General features: G+C 42.5%; 1 protein-coding gene and 1 long non-coding RNA gene across 3 annotated transcripts in view; one reads left to right on the forward strand and one right to left on the reverse strand.

Moving 5' to 3' along the window:
- LOC141568817 (uncharacterized) overlaps window positions 1–15080 on the forward strand; it is a 323632-nt gene that overhangs the window by 226649 nt on the left and 81903 nt on the right. The gene's annotated exons all lie outside the window — the stretch shown is intronic.
- On the reverse strand, window positions 10926–11926 carry LOC148756552 (uncharacterized). 2 transcript variants are annotated; one of them, XM_088802250.1, is made up of 2 exons: window positions 11760–11926; window positions 10926–11663 (listed from the first exon to the last, which is right to left on the reverse strand). In XM_088802250.1, the coding sequence occupies exons 1-2, from the start codon at window positions 11921–11923 to the stop codon at window positions 11279–11281; spliced, it is 549 nt and encodes a 182-aa protein (XP_088658376.1). In that variant the 5' UTR covers window positions 11924–11926; the 3' UTR covers window positions 10926–11278. The 2 variants fall into 2 exon arrangements, with proteins under 2 accessions (XP_088658376.1, XP_088658375.1); XM_088802249.1 differs by having other exon boundaries at window positions 10926–11926.

The following is a 15080-nucleotide window of genomic DNA, read 5'->3' on the forward strand; positions in this document are numbered from 1 at the left end:
GAAATTCTTATAGGTATGAGATAAAATCTGAAAATTCTAGTCTGCTGCCTTGAAGTCAGAAACAGAGAGTTTTTTTAAGTATTTTTTTAAGTATTATTTTTGTTAAGCATAAGAATACAACATAAGACATACCCTTTAGAACATTTTAAGTATACAAACAGTAGCTATAAGCATTATGCTATATAATAGATCTCTAGAACTTATTTATCTCGCATAACAGAAACTTTGTATCCTTTGACCAACATCTCCATTTCTTCCTTCTTTCAGCCCCTGGCAATCACCATTGTACTCTCTGCTTCTATGAGTTTGACTATTTTAGATTCCACATATAAGGAGATTGTACTGTATTTGTCTTTGTGTCTGGTTTATTTCACTGAGTATAATGTCCCCCAGGTCCATCCATGTTGTTGCAAATGGCAGGATTTGCTTCTTTTTTTTATTGCTGAATAATACGCCTTATGTGTATATATGTGTATCAACTTTTCTTGTGTCCATCTGTTGATGGACACTTAGGTTGTTTTTCTATCTTGGCTATTGTGAATGATAAGATGAATGATAGTAAGATGAATAATGTTGCCATAAACATGGGAGTGCTAGTATCCCTTTGAGATCCTGATTTCAATTCCTTTGGATAAATACCCAGAAATGGCATTGCTGGATTCAGGGGTAGTTCTATTTTTAGTTTGCTGAGGAACCTCCACACTATTCTCCATAAGAGCTGTACCAGTTTACATTCTTACCAACAGTGTGCCAGGGTTCCCTTTCCCCACATCCTTGTCAACAGTTGCTATCTTTTGGGGATTTTTTAAAAAAGATTTTATTGGGCAAGGGGAACAGGACTTTATTGGGGAACAGTGTGTACTTCCAGGACTTTTTTCCAAGTCAAGTTGTTGTCCTTTCAATCTTAGTTGTGGAGGGCGCAGCTCAGCTCCAGGTCCAGTTGCCATTGCTAGTTGCAGGGAGCACAGCCCACCATCCCTTGCGGGAGTTGAAACTGGCAACCTTGTGGTTGAGAGGACACGCTCCAACCAACTGAGCCATCGGGGAGCTCAGCAGCCGCTCAGCTCAAGGTGCCGTGTTCAATCTTAGTTGCAGGGGGCGCTGCCCACCATCCCTTGTGGGACTCAAGGAATCGAACTGGCAACCTTGTGGTTGAGAGCCCACTGGCCCATGTGGGAATCGAACCGGCAGCCTTCGGAGTTAGGAGCATGGAGCTCTAACCGCCTGAGCCACCAGGCTGGCCCTCTTTTGGGGATTTTTGTTTTTTAAATGATAACCATCCTAACTGGTGTGAGGTGATACCTTCTTGTGGTTTTGATTGTATCCCCTGCTGATTAATGATGTATGACAACCTTGATAGGTAGGTATTGTTATCTTTTCTTCAGAGAAAAAGCAGTCTTGGGTTGAGAGAGAGTTTAAGTAACATGTTGGAGATCACCATTGGTATGTGGTAGTCAGAATTCAGACCTAACTCTAATTCCCAAGTGCATGGGCAATCATCCTCTATACTGAGCTGCCTCTATTTAAATTGATCTAAAGCATTGAATGCATGGATTATACATTACCGGAGACTTTTTTTTTTTTTTTTTTTTTTTTTGGAAGCAGTTGTAATCTATAGCTCTCTCATGTTATCTGTATTAAGTTCAAGATGCCTCTCTTTAAACCTTTTCTTATTTCTGCTGTAAAACTGAATTCTGGTCTGGATATAAATCTCATTGATGAGTGCCAACTTAATTCTTCTATTGTAGGGTCCCCTGAGGTCATGTGTGTTGTGCAGAAAAGAGACAGCAATGTGTATTGAACATTTCATTAATAAGAAATAATGAGAGATGAGCAATTTTAGTGCCTTTAATGCCAAAAAGTTTTATTGGGGAATATCAAGCAATTCTACATGAAAATGGATTCCATAGAAAAACATTCTAAAGAAAAAAATCTAGAAGAGGAACATTTGAAAACTTCTACATTTTCAATCAGAATTCTAAAAGAATTTGATGCAGAATCTGACTATAAATTCTGATTCACTATTAGTAAGATGTTTCTACAAAAAAAGGTAAATAATAACATAGAGTCCAGAGGTTTCCATATCAGTCCATGGGTCTGTTTGTAAGTTCGTCACAGGAAGTGCCACATGTTTTGTTGAATGGGATGCTCTCTGCCTGGACTAACGGATTGGGTCAAGGAGGTTCAAGTTCAAAACAGGACACTTAGCAGCAAGAACCGCCACAGCTGCTGGGGCGGCAGCAGGTGGTTCTACAGCAGGTGGTCTGGCAGCAGACTGGACGGCAGCAGGTGGGACGGCAGCAGGTGGTCTGACAGCAAGTGGGACGGCAGCAGCTGGACACACAGCAGCTGGGGCGGCAGCAGGTGGTCTGACAGCAGGTGGGACGGCAGCAGCTGGACACACAGCAGCTGGGGCGGCAGCAGGTGGTCCTGCAGCAGGTGGTCTGACAGCAGGTGGGACGGCAGCAGCTGGACACACAGCAGCTGGGGCGGCAGCAGGTGGTCTGACAGCAGGTGGGACGGCAGCAGCTGGACACACAGCAGCTGGGGCGGCAGCAGGTGGGACGACAGCAAGTAGGTTGACAGCACACAGACTGGCAACACTGAGGCCTGCAGCAGCTGGACACACAGCAACTAGGGCGGCAGCAGGTGGTCCTGCAGCAGGTGGTCTGACAGCTGGTGGGACGGCAGCAGGTCTCCTGGCAGCAGCCTTGGCCACAGCCCTGGTCAGAGCAGACAGAACCACAACAAGAGTTGACCATGGTGTGAGAGGGTGGAGGGTTTGGGTGGGTTTCCAGAAGAAGGTATTTCTTGAATCTGTAAGTCTTCTTGCATCTGGTTCCCTTTTATACCCTGCTGAGGGAGCTCTTTCCTTGTTATTGTTTACCCTAGTAAGTAATTGTTCAATTAGGCAATTATGTTTTCCAAATTGGATGGAAAACATTTTTTCCTTTTCCTGATGGGTTAGGATTTACCACATTGACTCTTTCTGAATCATATCTTGGTTGTTTTCCTTTGTATGCATCATCTTAGTTCAGATGCTGGTAAAATAGTCTAAGCTGAATGTGTTAACTGTCACTTAATGTGCTCTTTCTTCCTGTATCATCTGTCATTCCTTCCTTGTAGGCATCATCTCTGTTTACAGATATTGCAGCTCCTTCCACAGAGCAGTTGTCATGTGGGCTTTGACGTGAAGTAGTACACATATCACTCTTCCCCATCTTTGGGTCTTAACCATGCTCACAATTTTTGCAGTATTCCTTGTGGAAAAAAAGATTTAGTCACATGTCCAATCCATGTAGAAGGAAATCTCAGAAGGATGGAATTTTAATGGGGGAAACATGGTAAAATCCATCAGTGTGGTCAGTTGTAAGCAAAAAATGGTCAGTCAGGGTTTAGGAGAATAACCAGGACACCCAGACTGTGTTCTGGTCCCATTTCCTTGAAAATATTGGTAGATTTCTTCTTTATAAAGAACAAATGTATCTGCATGGATATAGCCCTTCAGGAATCACCACTTGAATTAATAACAGTGCTTATATTACTGAAAATACTTACATTCATACACAAAATGGAATATACAATGTAACCTCAATTATGTAAAAAATATGTAGAAAACTATTGACTTAATTATCATAAATAGTAGTAATTATCTCTGGTTGATGGGCTTATGGAAACTCAGTTTTCTTCTAGACACTTTTATCTTCTAGCTTTCTTTAATGACTTGTTTTTCTTTTGTAAACAGAAAAAAAATTTTAAAAATCTTTGTCATGCTACTGCACTATTTAGAGATCTAGGGGAGGAAGAAACTTTCCTCTACCCTCTTCAGTTCTTTTGGCTGGTCTAGTAATGAAATTTAAATGAGACAGATTAACAAGAGAAAATAACCAAATTTAATTACATATGTATGTATGGCAACCCCACATACATGAAAGGTTCAGGGACAGAAATTTAAAATGAGGAATATATATGGCATTTTGAGGTAAAGATGAGGTAAGATGCCTTGTGACTTCAGAGGGGAGGATGGTCATTTGCAGGATGACAAGAAGAGCAGGTGTTCAGTTATTAGAAGTTTGCCATATCCTATAGGTAGATCATAAAAAGTTATTTCTGTTAATAACTCATATTATGGGCAAGTCCCCTAATTTAAATTCTTCTAGGTAATTAAGGAAGGCTGACATTTCTCTTGAGCCCACAAGGTCTTGGTTGCCTTTAGCTCAAAATAATCTGCATACCATAGAGGCACATCTTGGGGTGAGTTATTCTGAACCCCTACAATCTCTACTGTGACCCTCTCAGCCTGCAGGTGTGGGGCAGACCCCAGGCCAGCATGATGCTCACACAGTAGCACCACTTCAGCTTTACTGGTTGTTAAGATATTAAAGTTCTGTTGATAAACAACCACTGCCCTGAGCTCCCTGGGTGCCCCCCTAATGCTACATCCCTGTGATCCAGAAGAAAAAGTTAAAGCCAAGAATCTGAGAGAGGGCTTCCAGCTCTTTCTCTAGGGCTAAGCCCGATGTTCATTCTGATTAGTTGGTGACTTTGAACTACTGGTTTTTAAATATTTTGAATCTCACTCCTGCCCTGGAATGGTGATTCACAAACCAGAGGCTTCCCAGTAGTACATTTTACAGCAGAGCATTTGGCAAATAAATATTCCTTTAAATTGCTTAGTAGGAAAGAAGGTGATGCCTCCCTGGATGGAAGGGGTTGCTGTGAACTGGAAGAGGAAGTAACAGAGTCCTAGGCAGAAAGCATATTACTAGGCTTGGTTCTCAGTACACTTCAGAAAGTGTGACTCAGAAGGTCTGGGGAGGAGCCTACACATCCCCCTCTTTGTTCTTTATAGTTTCCAAGGTAATGCTGATGCATAGCTAGAGTTTCAAACCCCCAAAATGAGATGCCAACATTGGAGGCGGAGCTACGGCAGCTGGGTAATTTAAAGAATGAAGCAGAGGCTCATGTGGAACTGGCAGAAATGGAGCATGTTGTGGGTGGACGGGGGGCTCTAGAGAGGATTGTGGGGAGGAAGAATAATTTTACCTCTACCTTTCTAGGTTCTTGGCTGAGACACACCTTCCCTCCCCATAATAAAAGACAGATTGACAGGAGAAAAACAAACAGAAGTTTAATAACATGTATACCTCTCGTATACATGGGAAATACCCAGGAAAACTAACCCACCACCTTAAATATCATCTCTAGCTAAAGACAAAAGATGTTAGGGAGAGGCAGGGGGTGAGGACGTCAGTTATGGGAGGTGACCAGGAAAAGCACAGTAAACAAGGGAAAGGTTGTTATGCAGATTTAAATCACCTTCTCCATTGGTAAGTGTTTCTAGAGATTTGGAGTTATCTTTCTCTTCCAGGTACAGAGGGGAGACACCCTAACAAAATAGAGAGTTCCCTTATAAATGTAAATAACTCTTACAAAAGGGTAACTTCTACTCCATTTTCAGAGCTTCTTCTATGTCTGCTGTTTCTTAAAAATAATCATCCTAAAATAATCCTTAGGCCTAAAAGGCATATTTTGGGGTAGCGCCCTCTACTTCCCCTCAGGGTAATAGATGCAAATGCAATAGCTAAAAGACATAAGAAAAGATGTTTAAATCAACTTGTAATTAAGAACATACAATTTAAAACAACAAAATACTATTTTTTTCTGTTCAGATTAGCAAAATAATAATAATAGTAAGATTGATCATAGCCAGGGCTGGTGGCATTGTGTATAAACCAGAAGGTTTATAAATGTGTGGTGAAAGTGCAAATTGATGCCACTCTTTGGAGGAAGAGTTTGCGATAGTTATTAAAATTGTAAGACAAACCTCTGATCCAATAATCCCACAACTTCTTAATCTTCCTGTACTGCAGCTTCTCCTCTCTTGACCTTTAAATGTTGAGATACCTCCATTTCATTTATGCCTTATTTACGTGCACACTCTCCCTGTGTGATTTCACCCAACTCCATAATGACCAAGAACACTACATTTTTATTTCCACCCCTGACGTTTCCACAGAACTGCAAACTTCCTACCTGATATTTTCATGTCAAAGTTGACATGGTCGAAACAGAACTCTTGATCCCCCTCTTCCCCCAGGTTTAGTCCTCCCTCAGTCTTCATATCAGTAAATGGCACCGTTGTAGGCTCAGTTGTTAAAATTCTAGCTGACCCATGATTAATCCCTTCTCTTGCCCTTCAGGTCTAGGCCCTCAGTTAGTCCCCACTATGTCTCCAGAACCTTCGCCAATGCACTCACTCTTCTCTGTTTCCCTTGGCACTATATTTTTCCAAGCACCTGTCTTCTGTCACATGTACTCATGTAATAATCTCTTAACTAGACTCTCTGCTTGCTCCTTTGTTCATCATACAATCCATTCTTAGAAAGCCTTCAATGACTTACCTTTCTTTGAACTTAGAAAAAAAATCTCAAGTTCTTGACCTATGATTCTCTTCCTAAACTGGTCTCTACTCACCTCTCCAGGCTCCTCCCTTAGAAACCTCCTCCCCATCTGCCACCCCCGCACTGATCTCCAGCCGCACTAGTGGTTACGGTCTTACCGTTTACTGTTCTCTCTGCCTGAAAGGCCTGACCTTCAGATCACAACCTCTAGCTTCTCACCATCACTCAAGTGTCAACTCAAATCATTCCCTTCCCAACAGAAACCAGCTCCAACCACCTAATCTCAAGAAACTCCCATGTCTCTCCCATCACAACTGCACTCTTTGTTTTTTTTAACTGTCTTCCTAGTACCTACCTTTATTTGAAATTACCTTGTTCATTCTTGTGCTTATTGTCTGTGTTGTTGTTCCGGGACTCAGGTCTGGAGCCTCTTGTTGGCCATGGCCCAAAAACTTGAGTGACAAGGTTGGTTAGGAGAAAAGCATACTTTATTCTTGATGCCAGCAGCTAGGGAAGATGGCAGACTAATGTCCAGGAAAAAAAAAAGAAAAAAAGAAGAAAACCACCTTCCCCGAACTGAGGATAATCGAAAGGCTTTGTAGTCAGGCAGGCGGGTCGTGGGGAAGCACAAAGAAAAGCAGGAGTTGGTCATGTAAGTTTCAGAGCTGACAGTTGAGAAATTGCCTCCCAGGGCCCCGTCTGAGAAATCTCCTCCCGTGGCCTGGTCTGCTTCATAAGCTTATCTCGAGCTCAGCAGCCGTGGCTGGAGTGTGTCACGCGTCATCAGCAAAAGCTGCAGGGGAGTTGCAACCATGGATCCCGGTGTCCGGGCGCCTGAGAATTGAGAAATTGTTCTTCCCAGGCTAGTGCTCTGCTGATTAATTAGATCAATAAGGCATGTATAGTCTTAAGAAAGGGAACCACACAGAGTTATTAAATCAAGCAGTGAAAGGGAAAAACAGAGAAGACAGCTGAACAGCGAGCTATGAGGTGACTAAACTAAGCCTAACTAAGTTATAAATTTCCCGAGTTTCACGCTGTCCTCCTAGAATGAATGCTCTTGTCTGGTGTTGTAGGCTCAGTCGCGTGAACAGTGCATGGTATATAGTAGGTATTCAATAAATATTTGTTGAATGAATGGATAAATGTACCACAGGAGGCCATAGGAGGGAGTGTGATATGTGTGTATACATATTGACACATACACGTATTTGTATAAACATGGGAAAAAGTTAGTAACGATATCCATCTATCTAATCTAGGGACGGGAAGAAAGTCCTTAGGGAGACTTTTACTTCTCATTTTATATGATTTTTTTTAAATGTTGTGATTGTTGCAGACACTTTGCCTTCTTTTCAGTATTTTTTTCAAATAAAGTCAGATTTTAAAACAAAAAGAAGACTTGGCTTAGCTAAGAAACACATCTTGTGCACTGTGGTTTCTTGCTGAGACCTCTTTACCAGTCTTTGTGTGACACTGCCAGACTTGAAGGCTTAAGATGAAAGGCTGCGGACTCCCTGGTGCCCTTAGGACGTATCCCAGATTCCTTAGCGTGGCGTCAATACCCTTCACACACCTACCACTCCAGGCATGTCTCCATCGCTCTCCCATCTTCCTCACTGTCCTAAGTGGAAGCCATATTTTCCAGACCTTGCCCTTTGTAATTCTGTCCAGCTCCCCGGAAAGTCTACTCCTCATCTTCCGCCTAGCAAGAACCTAGCCCAGTGACCCTCTGATATCGTCTCTTATTCTTTCAAGCAGTTATTCGGTGTCATTCCCTTGCTATTCCCACAGAGCTCGTTCCGTCTTGGCTATGACTCTGCAACGTGTTATTTTCCTTTGAATCCCCAGCATCTAGCAAAGTCCTTGGCATACAGTAACTACTCAAGAAACGTTTTTGGAGCTTGAGAAACATTTAAATAATGTTAAAGATCTTTTAAAATATAATAAAATACTAAGGTATAAAATGACTCCACAGAAGCAGTATAAGGAAATTTCACCAATTCAAAACCTAAGAAGGCAGACTGGTAACTTTGATTAGCTGGAACTTTTAAAAATAAAGCCTTTTAGCTTCCCTGCAATACATTAAAGCATAATTAGGAATCATAGCTAGAGATTGTTTCTAAGTGATAAGTTCAAGGCTTAGGTACAGAAACATGAGTCCCTTGTATTTAGCATTAAGTAGGTCCACATTCAGTTAAATATATCTTCCCGAATTATATTTACCTTCTCAATTTACCTGACATGCAATCATTTTATGGAAGATGCCGAATTTCATAGGGGTGCAGGCCAGGGGAGATTAGCCTGCACGTGTCCCAAATGGGATGTGTGCAAATTAATGAGATTTTATTGTGTGATAGTCATAGCAAGAGGTTTAAAGGGTATAGGAGACATTCAGGGCATTGTCCTAGTCCTTTTCCGATGGTTCAGGTGATGTGTCAGCCAAATGATGGATTTTTGCCCCAATACATAACATTCCCAGGAATGTATAATGCCCTTAAACTAGAATTACTGTCCTGAGAGTGAAAGTGAGTCACCGATCCCATGGTCTTCAGTGTCCGAACGTGCCCAGGCTCGTGTAGGGATTGGGCTGGGGCCTGCAAGAGCTCCAAGTGACTCATAATTGGTATCCAATAGCTGGCCCATGTTTGCAGACCAGGTGCGTGTCGGTCAGAAAGGTGCATCTTAAAGGGTCTTTGGGTTTGAAGAATCATAAAACTGGAGTCCTGTGGAGCTGTAGATTGTCACTTACTGATCGATTCAGCAAACGGTGGTGGAGAGCCCCCCTATTCTGTGCATGCATGAACCTCCATATTACTTGTTCTCTAAGATTTAGGGGTCGTTACCTCCTCCATCAAACCCCCCATGATACTCTCCACCAAACTACCCCTCCTTTAGGTAGCCCTCTTCCAGTATTCCGGGAGCATGCTCCTTGTGTGTTTCGCAATTTCTTACCACCACTTTTCCTGAGCTTCCTCAGAAAAGGTACTAATGGGTCCTTTTTATAGCTTCCATGCCTGGCTCCCAGCATGACCAGGAGCTGGCTCTATACACGTGGCTATTGAATAAAACATATAACCCCCGCCTTTGATAAACTCAGTGTAGATAGGAAGAGCGATAAGTAAATAAATAATGACAGTCCAAAGAATAATTCTATCCAGAGAACCGAGTGCTATGGACCCCCTCATGATAGGAGGAGTAACTAACCGCCTAAAAGTGATGCAGAAAGGACCGTAAGACATGGACCTTAAAGAAGAAGGGGACAGATGGAGAGTGCACTTGAGCCAGTGATGCCAACACATACAAAGGCACAGAGACGTGGGAGAGCGTGGTGTGTGCACACCGTGGTCAGTGCCTTTGGAGAGCTAGACTTTGTAGCAGCTCTGAAGCACTAGTGGGCTTAAGAATTGTCTTGGGAACTTGATAATAAAGCTAAATTCCTAGCCTGTTCCCCAAAGATTCTGATATAGAAAATCTTACGCTACAGAATTTGCATTTTTACATCATAATAATAATGTATCAAATGATTTTGATACAGGTGTTCCCTGGATATTGTTCAGGATTTGGATGGAGAAGTGGTATCAGAAAGATCAGATTGCATGAGATTTACTATTCACTTCAGTAGGATTAGATGAAACCCATAGATAGACCAGGGAAGCATGGGAGAATTTTGCCAGTTCAGTGCGTTTTGTTTTGTTTTGTACTCGTGCTTTAAATATAACATGTGTCATCTGTATTTTCCCACTTATGCTACCTTCTTGGTATTTTATTCACATTATTCATATTGGTGTGGTTTTCTTGTTTTAACTTAATGATTTCCAAACCTTTAAAGCTTTTAAAAAATGCCTTCGCACCTGGAAGCTCACTGTAGATGTCCAAATGAGATAAAATGGAGCCACTCCGTTGGAGGGAGATGGCCCAGCTCCTAGTGCACTGTCTGTCAGCATATGAGACAGTGTCTTTTGGTACTTTTAAAATAAGATTATCTTCATAAGAATGTAAGCACTCTTTCATCCAGGGGCTTTCATCCAGTCCTCCCCTTCGCTTTGTCTCATCTTATGTGTTTGTAAGCTGTGCTCATTCCCCTGAATTTTCACACTTGACACATTTTATTCCCAGGAATCAATTCTTATATATTACTCTTCTCCAATAGAATAGACTCCTCTTTTTCACCAATATTACCAACAAACTCTACCTGACATCTGTCTTTTATTACATCCAGGATTTCATTATGAGTTATCCGAGGGGTCGGACCTGGGTCTCATTCAACTTATGAACTTCCCACAACAGACGGTTTGTAATTCAGTTATAGTAAAAAGATTGTTCTTGTTTTCTCTCAATAAGCTTGAAGGCAGACAAGGTAGGCAATCTGGTTTGGGGAAAAACGTAACTATTTGGCATTTTCTCTAATATAGGCTTTGATTGATATATGCCAAATCAGTTTCTTTGTTCCCATAACATATTCAAACTTATCCCCAATTCATAATCAACACTGAAAAATAATTAAGGGTCACAAACATGTCTGATACCAAGGGAGTAGTATTTATTGAGACATAGTTACTCTACCACCACACACAGTTCATTGCGCAGGCCAAACCATGCACAGCAATCACAGGATTAGGAGCCTATCCCATGCAGTAGTGTAGACAGGTGGGCATCTGACTGAATGCCACGGCAATAGGCATAGAACACTAGGCACAGGGGTTTTGCGGGGTATTTAAATTGTTGCTCTTAAATAGTTGCTTGGTGGCATGATGTAGGGATGAATAAACATAGTAACATTTCAGAACAGGGCCAGGTACTGTGGACAAAGGAAATGAGAACAAGATTGATACACTGATAGTTGACTCAGGGCTGGTGGTGAGAAAAGGGGTTCAACAACAAGAGGATCCACAGCAGCTGGGGCGACAGCAGGTGGTACGGCAGCAGGTGGTCTGGCAGCAGACTGGACGGCAGCAGGTGTACACACAGCAGCTGGGGCGGCAGCAGCTGGAGCCACAGCAGGTGGGGCGGCAGCAGCTGGAGCCACAGCAGGAGGGGCGACAGCAGCTAGAAATGCAGCAGGAGGGGCGGCAGCAGCAGGAACCACAGCAGGTGGGGCGGCAGCAGCTGGAGCCACAGCAGGAGGGGCGACAGCAGCTAGAAATGCAGCAGGAGGGGCGGCAGCAGCTAGAAATGCAGCAGGTGGGGCGGCAGCAGCAGGAACCACAGCAGCTGGGGCGGCAGCAGCTGGACACACAGCAGCTGGGGCGGCAGCAGCTGGACACACAGCAGCTGGGGCGGCAGCAGCTGGACACACAGCAGCTGGGGCGGCAGCAGCTGGACACACAGCAGCTGGGGCGGCAGCAGCTGGACACACAGCAGCTGGGGCGGCAGCAGCTGGACACACAGCAAGGGCGGCAGCAGGTGGTCCTGCAGCAGGTGGTCTGGCAGCAGGTGGGGCGGCAGCAGGTCTCCTGGCAGCAGCCTTGGCCACAGCCCTGGTCAGAGCAGACGGAGCCACAACGGGAGTTGACCATGGTGTCAGAGGGTGGAGGGTCTGGGTGGGTTTCCAGGAGAGTGAGTTTACTGACTTCTTGCTCAGATCCCCTTTTATACCCTGTTGGGGGAGCTTCTTCCTTGTTGTTGTTTATCTTAATAGATAAGCAATTGTTTAATTAGGTAATTGTAAGCATTTTTTCTTGCAAAGTTAGATAGAATGCATTTTTCCTGTCTGTGATGTATCTTCACTCTGATCTTGCCTTCAAACCAACTCTTGTGTTTCTTCCTTGTGTGTATCATCTAAGTTTCAAGACTGCAGCTCTCTCTTCCAATTGGCTGTGATGGGACTGACCATTTGTCACTAATGTCCCTATGTTTCTCTTTTCCATGACTCAACCTAGGCCTAAGCTGTGAGTCATGAGTTCAGGACACAGAGCAGATGGGGCCAAAGCTGGGAAAAGTCAACGGGAATGAAATAACGCCCACTCAGAATGATGTACTGAGGGATCCTGGACAGGAGAAGACGCCCCAGTGTGAGTGATTCTTGAGCAATAAGAAAGGGTATGGCTCCAGGTGCAGGCTGGTAATGCGTGAGGCAGGAAAGGAATCCAAGCAATACATTTTGGTATGTTTCCTCATCATTACTGATTCTTATTGGCAGTATTGCTCTGTTTAGAAATCAGAATTGCATGTGAAATTATCATACCTCTTCTTTATGAAAGAACCAAGTGACACAGACCCCCAGTAGTGAAGCCTGAAAATCTGTATTTTTCGGAAGCTGCCTAGGATATTCTCGGAAAGTGCCCAAGAGAGCCCAGGGCCATGACCTTCTCTCCCAACTCCTTACTTGTGCAATTCCACCAATCAGAATAAGGCGTGAAGTTCACTACACTGAGACTTTATCTTCTCAAGAAGATGGAACAGGAGTCGGGCTCTGTGGCATAGTAAGCCAAGGTTTGTACAGCAAGGTGGGAAAGACCAAGGGCCTAGTGACTTGGGAGCAAATGTGGATCAAAGCTCATTTACCTTGATCCGTGTGAAGGGTGGCTACTTTCCTCAGCCATATGGAAACTCAGCATACAGAGAGAAAGCCCTCTGTTTGCTTGTTTCCTGCAGTTCTTGGGAAGTTCAGAGATTTGGAGTGCCCTGGAAAGGAGGTGCACTGATGGATACAACTGTTCCTCTTCCATCCAGTTAGAGAAAGACCAGGCCTCCCTGATCACACTCAGTCAAGCCTACTTGCTTTCAATGAAGCCAAGTCTCATTGCCCACACCCCATTTTGCTTATACAGAAGAGTTTCATGTGGGGAGGAGCAACCTGAGACGAGTGGGGACCCACCTTGTGTAGTGTGGGGGTGTCACATTAGGAAAAGTGCATCTGTTCTCTAATCCTGGTGCCCCGAACAGAGATTCTGACCAGAGGGAAGGCAAGTCTTAAGGACTAAGAGTTTTGTAGCTCTCCCTGGGGAAACTGACTTTATTGGGAATGGAGCTTGGAGAATTCCATGCCTACAGGCATGGAAACAGTGGCAATCTCAGTGGAGAATAATTACAATGAGGCTGGTAGCTCCTCCATTACAAGTAGAGCACAGTCAACTCAGAAGGTCTGGAAGGCTATGTAGTACAATTGGATATAATTGCATATTTTCCTCCTTTCTTCTCTTAACTGATTTAAAAGTAATTACATAAACAATATGCAAATAATTATACTGTCGGGCTTATAACAGCTGGATATGTAACATATTTGACAACAACGGCAGGAAAGAAACAGGTGGGAGCAAAGCTGTATTGGAGCAGGGTAATGACATCAGAGGTAACTTGAATCTACGGGAAGAAATGAGAATCAGAAAGGTTACATGAGAGGGTTAATATAACTCTACAGATATATACTTGCTCTCCTTTCTTCGCTCAGCTTGTTTAAAAGACATAAAAATATATAAAGTAATAATTGTAACAGTGCATTATTGAGTTTGTAACATATATACAGAATATGTATAACAATATTAGCACAAGAAAAGGAGACAGAGTGGTGTTGTATAAAAATAAAGTTTCTATGTTTCACTGAAATTAAATCAGTATAAATTTTAAGTACATTAAGATAAATCAAGGTATATATTTTAAGCCTTAGAGCTTAAACATCTATATAATATGTATAGAGTTTACACACACACACACACACACACACACACATACTTACTAAAGGAACTTAAATGTTACACTAGAAAATATCCATTTAATACAATAGAAGTAACTAAATAAAGGATATAGGAAAAATGAACTTGTATCCAAGATATATGAAAAATTCTTACAACTCAATAATAAAAACAAAAATAACGCAATTAAATACGGACAAAGAATTTGAATAGACATGTGTACAAAGATGATACACAAACGGCTTATAAGCCCATGGAAAGATGCTCAACATCATTAGTTGTTAGGGAAATGCAAATCAAAACCACAATATACCACTGTATTTCCACTAGGACTTAAGAGACAGATAATAAGTGTTGGTGAGAATGTGCAGAAGTTGGCACCTTTATACCTTGCTGATGGTATTATAAAATGGTGCACTGCTTTGGAAAATAGTTTGGTGATTTCTCAGAAATTAACCATAGAGTTATGCATACAGACTATTCCACTCAGGGAGATACCCTGAAGAGAAACAAAAATATTTGTCTACGTACAAAGTTGTGCACAAGTATTCAAAGCAGCATCATTTATAATAACCAAAAAGTGAAAACAACCCAGTGTCCATTAGCTGATGACTGGATAAACAGAAAACAGTGTATCTATACAATGGGAATTATTTGCCAATAAAAAGTAATGAAGTATTGGCACATGCTACAATGTGGATGAACCTTGACAACAATACACTAAGTGGAAGAAGTCAGTCACGGAAGACTACATGTTGTACAATCCCATATATATGGAATATCCAGAGAGGCAAATCTGTAGAGACAGAAAGTACATCAGTGGTTCCCTACAGCTGGGGTGGAAATTGGGGGAATGGGGAATGACTGCTAACGGGATACAAAGTTTCTTTTCAGGGAGAGGAAGATGTTCTAAAATTAGTTGTGATAGTTGCACAGCCCTGTTTAGATTCTAAGAACATTGAACTGTATACTTTTAATGGGTGAACTCAGTGGTTTTTGAATTACATCTCAACAAAGCTATTTACAAATTAAGGATAAATAC

The sequence above is a fragment of the Rhinolophus sinicus genome, chromosome 12, assembly GCF_057876585.1.
Source record: "Rhinolophus sinicus isolate RSI-liver-muscle chromosome 12, RSI-T2T, whole genome shotgun sequence".
NCBI lineage: Eukaryota > Metazoa > Chordata > Mammalia > Chiroptera > Rhinolophidae > Rhinolophus > Rhinolophus sinicus.

Coding starts and splice junctions, on each gene's coding strand:
- LOC148756552 (XM_088802249.1), bottom strand. CDS start 11,923: ATGGTCAACTCCCGTTGTGGCTCCGTCTGCTCTGACCAGGGCTGTGGC.